The sequence below is a fragment of the Scyliorhinus canicula genome, chromosome 2, assembly GCF_902713615.1.
Source record: "Scyliorhinus canicula chromosome 2, sScyCan1.1, whole genome shotgun sequence".
Classification (NCBI taxonomy): Eukaryota; Metazoa; Chordata; class Chondrichthyes; order Carcharhiniformes; family Scyliorhinidae; genus Scyliorhinus; species Scyliorhinus canicula.
Genome location: NC_052147.1, coordinates 169,671,913 through 169,682,323, shown reverse-complemented (window position 1 = coordinate 169,682,323; position 10,411 = coordinate 169,671,913). Strand labels below are relative to the sequence as shown.

The following is a 10,411-nucleotide window of genomic DNA, read 5'->3' as shown; positions in this document are numbered from 1 at the left end:
TTGAACTTGCAGATCCCAGACAGAACTGATACTACAAGCCATTAGCATAGTAATGAGCTATCTCCAGGGACAAAAGAGAAACATTTAAGCAATCGGTACCAGGGCAGACTCCCCGGCGCCAGTGGAGACTAAAACAAAGGCAGGCCAACAGTTACCTAGGGACCGCCCAGTGATCGAGGAAGGACCCCTTTATTGGAGAGAATCAATACAAATGATTGGGACATGGTCCAATTAATTGGGACCAAGTTCAGGAACCGCCCAGAAGGGCGCGAAACCCTTTGGGGTATAAAGAAGAGTCCCCAAGGTCAGAGCGCTCTCTTCTTCTTCACCTTTGACTCTCAGCGTCGAGAGGCCCGCTAAGCACCAGTCAACGCACGCTACGAGATAGGCGCTCCTAGCTACTATTCTATACCAGTTCGAAGCCAGCAATATCAGAACCAGACAACGGCCATTGTTCCTCTGACTGAGTGGGCGCCCAAAGCTAAGTATAGGCTTTTAGTAGTAGTTGTAGTTTAGTGAGTAGAGTTTGTGCATGAGTAATAATTGACTGTGTGTAAATAAATGTGCATTGATTTCAAACTTACTAACTGGTGTATCGAGTCATTGATCAGTATTTGGTTTTCAACCTTGTGGTGGTATCAGAAAGATACCTGGCGACTCTTGAGCAAAGGTAATTAAAACAGAGCAAATTAAGGAAAGCATAACGAGCAACATGAGATTGCAACAAATATCGAGACATCTATCTGCTAACCACTGTGGGAGTATTGTTGCCCTTGTCAGATTGCAGAGCTTGACCCGAATCCCAATGCGGTTTCGGAACTGGAAGATCTGAAATTGATCTGGTAGCTGCAAGACAAATTCTATGAACAAAGGAGACCATGATATATTGCCTTTATTTACTTTGTTGGAGCATGAGAAGTCTATTTAAGCTGCTGGAGAAAAGTGGCTGCCCGACAAAGCTGGTCAATATGATCTATTCTTTCCATGGCAAGATAATGGGTGAGCAATGACAGGGTAACTTCAGAACAGGGTTAAACAGGGTTGTGTTCTGGTACCGACCTCTGATGGTATATTCTTCTCTTTGCTGTTGTCATATACCTTTAGGTTATCTATAGATAGTGCCTTCTTCTTAATTGACAATCACTCGCTAACAAGTATGATTATCCACCAAAGAAGCTCAGTGTTACTGGTCATGGGTTCTGTGGGTTCCTGCATGGCTAATGATCCCGATCCTAGAGCTGCATCTTCGACCGCACACTCGGCAGGTGTTTCAGGGAGGTGGGACTCTAGATCGCTGGTATACCTTTCTAAGGCTTTTTCAGACGCCCTCTTGCTTCGAAGAATTGTATCCGTTCAAATCAGGAGGTTCCTAAAAGTAGATCTCCTCAGAACAGTGGTCTTCCAGGTGTTGGCATCTATTTTGCATTTCTTAAGGTAAGCCTTCAGGGTGTCTTTGAAGCGCTTCCTATGTCCTCTTGTTCAGCCTTCCTTCAGCTGGCGAAGATTTACCTTGACAGTCGGGACTGACATCCTGAGCACATGGTCGGCCCAGCGGAGTTGGTTTTGGATAATCATGGACTCGATGCTGGTGCTCTTGGCTCCTTCAAGGACACTTATATTAGTTTGCCAGTCCTGATGTGGCGAATCCGTTTCAGACAGCATTGATGGTACCTCCACAGGACCGTGAGGTGCCATCTGTACGTCACCCAAGTTTCTGAGCCATACAGAAGAGTTGGGAGGACAACTGCCTTGTACACGTGGATCTTGGTGTCATCGCGGATGTCACAGTCGTCAAAGACTCTCACCCTTAGGAGTCCTAAGGAGGCGCTTGCAGATTGGATACGATGTTGGATCTCATCAATGTCAGCCTCAGAGGAAAGGTGGCTCCCCATGTATGTGAAATATTCTACGTTTGGACAGCTTTCTCTGTTGATCTTGATGGAGGTGGACCTGATCATGCCCTGGGGCTGGTTGGTAAAGATGGTGCCTACTACACACCAAAACTGACAGAAAGCTGTTTAGCCTTGCCCATCTGAGATCCATAACAAAAATGTGGCAAATTCCCAAAGTGTTGCTCCACATTCACAATGCCATATTAGCATTTCATACTGAGGAATTCATTGGCAAATGTACGGACTCTCTCAGGTCTGGAAAGAGTTTGGTTTGACCACCAGCATCAGAAAGACAATGACATCTTTCAACATTGATAATGTGATGCTGGAGGCTGGTGGTAGCTTCATGTATCCCAGCACCACAATCACCATCAATCTATTATTTGATGCTGAAATCAACATACAGATTGTAAAAGCTGCATCTGTTGTGTCCAAGCTAAGCGAGTGTGGAACCTGGCTGAGAACACCAAACTGCAAGTCTATTCAGCCTGCATCCCATAAGACAAAGGAGCAGAATTAGGCCACTCGGCCTCTCGAGTCTGCTCCGCCATTCAATCATGGCTGATATTTTCTCATTCTCCTGCCTTCTCCCCATAACCCCTTATTGATCAAGAACCGGTATTAAAGACACCGTGATTTGGCCTCCACAGCCTTCTGCGGCAAACAGTTCCACAGATTCACCACCCTCTGGCTGAAGAAATTCCCTCTCATCTGTTTTAAAGGATTGTCCCGTTAGTCTGAGATGGTGTCTTCTGGTTCTAGTTTTTCCTACAAGTGGAAACATCCTCTCCGCGTCCACTCTATCCAGGTCTTGCAGTATCCTGTAAGTTTCAATAAGATCCCCGCTCATCCTTCTAAACTCCGGGTACAGACCCAGAGTCCTCAACCGTTCCTCGTACGACAAGCTCTTCATTCCAGGGATCATTCTTGTGAACCTCCTCTGGACCCATTCCAAGGCCAGCACGTCCTTCCTCAACTGGACATACAAGACTTCATGGAATCATTCAAAAAGGAGCAAAGCATTTTTCTTGGGTGTCCTGAACAACATTTCTTCCTTGTCCTTCATCATCAAAACAGTTTAATTGATTATTAATTTCATTATGCAGTGTGCATGTTGACTGATGCCTTGGCTTCTAAATGTAATGGATCGGATACGAAGAGTTACCTTAGAAATTAAAGTTCTTGCTCTTCTGGTAGCAAGAAGTGGTATGATCAGATGAATACATGCTTGTGACTGCAAAAAAATGGTTCTCAGTAGATCCATAGCAATGCAAATGGAACATTCAATTTACATCAATTTTAAAGAATTTTTCGTTTCGCATTTTTCAACACAAATGTAATTTTGAAAAACATTTGCTCCAAACAGCATTTCCAACCACAGAGGAAGAATCTAACATTAAGCTGAAGATAATCTAGCTCAAAATAGAACAGAAGCATATAAAAATGGAAAATGAATTCAATTTCACATTTTAATGTAAAGGATCCCAATTGGTAACACAGTTGCTTCACAGCTCCAGGATCCCAGGTCGATTCCCGGCTTGGTTCACAGTGTATGCGGAGTCTGCATGTTCTCCGTGTCTGCGTGGGTTTCCTCCGGGTGCTCCGGTTTCCTCCCACAGTCCAAAGATGTGCAGACTAGGTGGATTGGCCATGCTAAATTCCCCTTAGTGTCCAAAAAGGTGGGGGGTGGAGGTGTGGGCTTGGGTGGGATGGACTTTCCAAGGGCTGGTGCAGACTCGATGGGTCGAATGGCCTCCTTCTGCACTGTAAATTCTATGAAAGTACATCAGCTCTACTAGTAATTAATATATTAAGCAGAAAATCAAATATTTAAAATTTTATTTACCCTTTAAATATAACCTGTGTAATCAATAAACAGTTGCCTCAATCCACACAAAGTTTTGCTTATCTGTGTTTATTGCAATAAAATAAGACAACTAAAAACTTCTTTACAAAGTTATATCCACTTCTATTGAACCCAAGAGAGTATTAGTGTGTTTTTTTACATAGTGCTTATTTTCAAACTGTACTCGCGTTACAGCACTGACTTCTATTAGAACAGGAAATAACAGTTCCAACACATCTGTTCTCCATTTGTGCAAGAAAAAAATGAATAACCAGTCTTCCAAATTAATTCTGCCTCCTTTGAAAACTGGACAAGAGAAAATATTTCCTTCTCCCCAATGTTATGCCTCCTTTCCTGATGCTGGGCTACAATTTTAAGATTAGGGCAGATAATGCTCTGGCATTTGACCATGCAGTGCACCATAGCAGAGTACAATGCCCTGCCCTCACCCAATGTTCACTCTTCTTAGCATTAGTTAGGAATCATAAGCCTCCCAAGCACACTGGTGCCAAGGTACAAAGGAGTGCCCAATTACAGGCATGACAGAGATCAAATCACAGCACAGACCAGGGAACGTACTTTTAAACAGCTCAGTTAAGTTTGAATAGCTGGGCAGTTCAGCCAATGGTGATGCATTGTTTTCACATTTTTGTTGTCTTTTTGTTTTACTGCAGAGTAAAAGTGTAAGGCCTTTGGATAAGTCACCATTGTATTAAAATTATTGTTTTTTGTGCAATGAACAAACGTTACTGTTTAGGATTTTTTTGAAGAACAAATAGTATCTGGTTTGAGTAAAATCTGATTTGGACAGTATTCTTACTGTTTCACAATTCTGGAAAAAATGTTAAACCACACACTGTTCCAAAAACTAGTCACTATTACATATAATCTCTTAACCAAGAATAAAGTTCCATTTTTAAAAATGTATTTGACATGGAGAAGAAACATTAAATATCAATAATGCAAACATTTGGAAGTAATGTTACCACTGTGTACGAGTATTACAATAGAATTTTTGAGGAACACAGCAGAATGCATTAATAGCGCCCATGACATAAGTTTTATACTATTGTGAAAATATATCCTGCATAAATAAAGCAGTGTCTGGTATCCCAGTGCACTGGAACACCTATTTGCTGCATCACAGTAGTGAGGCCCTAGTTTTCATCAAATCCACTCTTGGCAACCTGCAGAGTGAGATGGAGGAGAGCAGAAACAATTGAAGGGGTACCCATCACCTTTTCAGCTGCAAGAGGCATATGTCCCAGCAAGACACGAAAAAGGTGCGTTAAATAAAATCAATCACATACCTTCCAAAGGTTAAGCCTTTCTTTAAACACAACTTGAAACTCACACTGTAACAGCATTTTCAAACTTGGAAACATTTAATTGTGTAAAATGTTTAGCAAATCTCACCTCCATTCAATTATTCCTATTCCAGGCACTCACTTTTAAGCTATTTTTCTTTACGGAAAAAGTATTTCTAAATCTGCTTTCATCCCCGATGCTTTTGATGGAGGAGACATGCCTTATGTCTCACTGAGAGGTCATCCTCCCCCCTACTCTCTAACATGGTCAAACATTTACATTTAGAAATTTAGTAGCTGCCTGATGAAATCAACTACACATTAAAGATTAGATTTAAACAACTCTACACTCCCAATACAAAACGTCATCCATTAGACAGAACTGGAAATTCAGCATGACCTATAATGGATTTTCCATCAGGGATGAAGTAGTACCTGGGGTGAATTGAATTCTTTGCCAGAAATCCCAATATGCACTACCAACAAGAAAAGTTAAACTCTGGGGCTGCAAATTTGTGAAAGCTACCCATTAGAGCAAAACGCATTCAAATGATGATTGCACACAGAAAAATATAACAGATGCATGTCTTTACATCAGGCTTTGATTTGATTCAGAAAGGCACATCATTCAGTTTCAGATACACTAATATCTGTGTGTTCATCCTCCATATTTCATGGACAAAATAAGGCAAACCAAAATGATTGAGTTTGGGTCGGGCTGGGGGTTTTGGTAGGTGGGAGGGTTGTTTGTCCACAGTGGATTGCTGAAAAGGAAAAAGGTAATGTCTGTCCTTTTATCAAATTTCCATTGTGCACCAATCTTCCCTTAATATCACAACTTATTTTCAGCACACAGTACTTCTTGTATTTCCCCACACCAAATTATTTCCTTTTTTCTTAAATTTACAGTACCAAATTCATTTTTTCCAATTAAGGGGAAATTTAGTATGGCCAATCCACCTACTCTGCACATTTTTGGGTTGTGGGGGTGAAACCCACGCAAACACAGGGAGAATGTGCAAACTCCACACGGACAGTGACCCAGAGCCGGGATCGAACCTGGGACCTCGGTGCCGTGAGGCAGCAGGGCTAATCCACCGTGCTGCCCTCAAATTCTTTTCTTTTAACTGATCCGAAGGCAATACTAGAGTGCAATCCCACAACCAGAAGTAAAGGAGCATCTTAACCAAGTAGACAACCTCCATACACAAAACTAAAAATTAAGTCGTTGGGCTACTTAATTATTGGCCAGTCAGTCAATCTCTAGCCGGTCGAGATCTGGTGTCCCCAAACTCACTTCCAAGATACTTTGACAGCATCCTTAGCCTACCTGGGATACGGTGTCCAAACCTTCACCTTCCTAATTTATCAAACGCATTAAATTCATCATCAAGTATAGAAAACTGAAGGGTGAACTGATCATATTATTTAAGGGAAGATATAGTGTTTCCTCTGGTGTGGGAATCAAGAAGAAGAGGAAATAACTGTAAAATGTAAACAAGATCTCTCTCCATAAGGCTTTGGATTCAAGGATGATATAAAATTTCAAGACCAAGATCGAATGATTTTTGTTATATGAGCATATTAAGGAACACAGAGCAAAGACAGATAAATGGGGTTGAAGTAAAGATCAAACATAGCCATGATCAAACTGAATGGTGGGGAAGGCTTGAGGAGCTAAGAGGCCTTTGCCTAATGTTCCTAAAAGATATAATATTATTGACATTTGCAAAAGTTTGTGAACATGGTTTGGTTCTTTGAGGTAACTCCAGTGCTATTAAGTATTTGTACAACACCCTGATGAACTCAAAACATAGTCATAAGAATGGAGCTATAGAGCAAAGATTATTTGCAATAAATATGCCACCATCAGTGATACAGGTTCTACTGTAGACTGTTTAACTGCACTAAATTCTTGCCCCAATGGGTGTTGATACTACACATTAATCGCAAGGGAATAAATCAATGCAACCAATCAATCAATTCTTGGCCCCCAAAGTTTGCTTGTCCCTTGTTGGCGATCTTCACTGTTTTAGAATAACTGGCCTAAATGAAATCCCTATATTCAACTATATGGTATCAAAGTTTCTGAGTCTTCTACTTATGTCTCATTGTTCTCCTGACTAACGGCTCAAGAGGGTCTAGTTTTAAACCATGTGGTTCATTGGCAATAAGAAATGGTACAATTTTCCTCTACAATTTAAGCTACCACGGGTGATTGCAGCTCTCCAGGCCAATCCATTTTTGGTAGCCCCTGCCCTCCTTGCCAATCGATTTGCTGGCCCCAGCCCTCCATGCCAATCCATTTGCTGGCCCCTGCTCTCCGTGCCAATCCATTTACTGGCCCCTGTCCTCCATCTTCTGGCCCCTGCCCTCCATGCCAATCCATTTGCTGGCCCCTGCCCTCCATGCCAATCCATTTGCTGGCCCCTGCCCTCCATTTGGTCTATAAAAGAGCATCAACATTACTGCACTCTGTAATTTCATGGACTCATATATTAGGTACCTGGTGTAGACTTCAGGGAGATATGTCCGGCCAAGAATATCATTACATCAAAAGCTTCCTTTTGAAGTGGGCTAGGAAAAGCAGTAAGATTTTAAGATTTGACCAAAAGAAAGGCATCACTTCAGATTTAAATTTTAACAATGCTGCACCCCACTTACAATGGTCACCACTGTTTGTTAAAAGGACTTCCTGCAATTAATACAGATTTGGAAACTTAGATGTAACTTTTTCACTTCCTATATACAAGAATATCTAACATTCAATCAAAATGAAACATATGGAGAATAGACATACAAAGCACACTGTCAGTAGAACATTTTCTCCCTTAATGATGTATGGGAAGAAAAATGTCCATGGCTATGTTATATTTTGTACATATATGTGTGAAAAGCAAAATGTCGTCAGTAGCACAAAAATAAATAAAACAGGAAATAGTAACAATTTCTCCCAATAGCTTCTTTCGACTTAGCCATGATATGTGGAAGATAAATGAAGAAGGGCACTGTTACTTGTGTTATAGACAAGCCTTGCTCTAAGCAATCTTCAATTACTGAATTACCAGGATTTTACTGTATGTTATGGGCGAGACACTACCAGGGTTTCAAACAGCAACAGCGAAAAGCAGTGTTCAGCTTCTAAAATATTATGCCCAAGTAATCAGAACAAGCATACTGTTGTTCTTAAAAGAGTTTTATAAGCAACTGTTGAAAGCTTTTCAAAGTTGTATTATTTTACACTTTAAAAATACCTTCCCTACCCCCAAATTAAACCTATATGTGGAATTATGAGAAAATGCATGTATAGAAAGAAATTTTATGCATTACATTTCAGAATATCTGCAAATTAGGCTTCTGTATGCTTATTGTACAGGAAATTGTAGTAAAATTAGTTCCTGGGAAGAAATCATAGTGGATTAGGTAGAGAGTGGGAGAATATTTTTCTTCAACAAAGTTTGATTTACAGAGGAAAGCCTTCATTGAATCTGGTGAAAAGGGGTAACTAACCTTTACATAATGATTTGCCACGCTATTTACATCATTTACTTTTTACAGGTGCCTGATAAAAGCAGAAGAGACCTGTAGTCAACCATGTGAAGAATGACTCATGCAGTAGTCCAAAATGGAAGAGAACAACAGGAATCAGCACAGCAATGTGCGCTAATAATATAAAAAGGAAACAAAATCTCCAATATCCACATTTTCTATTGTTCGTGTTGGTTGAGACCCAAATACTGTTAATTGCCACAGCAACCCCTTTGGCTCTGCTGATTCGTTTCCTGAAGATTCACCCCTCGATTTCTGGCAGCAGTTGCTGGATTTTGAGGATCATTTTTTGGCATTTTCTTAGCTGTGGGGAAAACAACGAAATGTGATTAGTAACGTGGAGAAATAGCTTACTACGAAAGATTTGTGCTGCAGCACCTGCTGTATACAATTAACCTGTACATACAACACTTGACCTGAATAACTTATACATTCAACACTTGACCTGCTAGAGAAGCTCAGTATATTTTCATATAAAAATTAAAGCAGCGGACATATTCATGGACAGATTGATTTTGAGAGGTTAGCGTTCTCATTCCTTTCTGCGTTCATGTGTTGCTTTACCACATATGTGAGAAAGGATTAATCTAATTCAGTCCTTAGTCAGTGCATTTTGGGATAATAATATGCTGCTTTCTTTCAGTACAGTAATATTTTGGTCCCAACTACATAAGCACCGAGCTGATAGAACATAGTACAGCACAGAACAGGCCCTTCGGCCCTCGATGTTGTGCCGAGCCATGATCACCCTAATCAAACCCACGTATCCACCCTATACCCGTAACCCAACAACCCCCCCCCCCCCCAACCTTACTTTTTAGGACACTACGGGCAATTTAGCATGGCCAATCCACCTAACCCGCACATCTTTGGACTGTGGGAGGAAACCGGAGCACCCGGAGGAAACCCACGCAGACACGGGGAGGACGTGCAGACTCCGCACAGACAGTGACCCAGCCGGGAATCGAACCTGGGACCCTGGAGCTGTGAAGCATTTATGCTAACCACCATGCTACCTCCCGTGCTGATATACCCATGCAGCATTGAAACTTTGCACATATCTCGTTTGAGTTTTTTCCTGAGAAAAGACTAGATCTTGATCAAGTAACGTACACAGCCATTATCTCCTGTTAAATCCATGCTTTTTAGTGAGACACTATGTGCACCATTGAAGAATATTTGCACCGTGAATCTCAAATGATTCATCACAAAAACAGCATATAAAGCCATTCTCTTTTATAGAATGTTATGCGTTTAGAATTCAATTCAGCCTGCTAAAGGTCACTTCATTTAGGACAGAAAGTCAAAATGAGAGAGAGGAGTGAAATTAGAAAAAAATGGCAATTTTCACTAAATTCAAACCCAGATTTGAGTCGAAAGGATGATGTGCAGAGAAGTTGGACAGATTGGGCTTATTTCCACTGGAGTTTAGAAAAGTATGCGGTGACTTTATTGAAGTATAAAATACCCTGAACAGTCTTGACAAGGCGGATGTGAAAAGGAAGTTTCCTCTTGTGGACGAGTCCAAAACTAGGGGGCACTGTTTTATGATGGGCTGGTTTAGCATACTGGGCTAAATCTCTGGCTTTTAAAGCAGACCAAGCAGGCCAGCAGCAAGATTCGATTCCCGTACCAGCCTCCCCGGACAGGCACCGGAATGTGGCGACTAGGGGCTTTTCACAGTAACTTCACTGAAGTCTACTCGTGACAATAAGTGATTTTCATTCATTTTTTTTCATGAGGAAAATTTCTTTTCACTCAAGAGTTGCCCGCCTTCGGAACACTGCCTTAGAAGGCATTGGAGGTGGGGGTCACTG

The 10,411-nt window shown here is 41.3% G+C and overlaps 1 protein-coding gene across 3 annotated transcripts in view; it reads right to left on the bottom strand.

The window, feature by feature from the left end:
* Window positions 1-3,791: 3,791 nt before the first annotated feature.
* rab5b (RAB5B, member RAS oncogene family) overlaps window positions 3,792-10,411 on the bottom strand; it is a 100,315-nt gene continuing 93,695 nt past the window's right edge. For all 3 annotated transcript variants that reach the window (XM_038789025.1, XM_038789023.1, XM_038789024.1), the window contains one exon: window positions 3,792-8,898. In XM_038789025.1, the coding sequence (XP_038644953.1) occupies window positions 8,786-8,898 (113 nt within the window). In that variant the 3' untranslated portion in view covers window positions 3,792-8,785. The remainder of the gene's footprint in view (window positions 8,899-10,411) is intronic.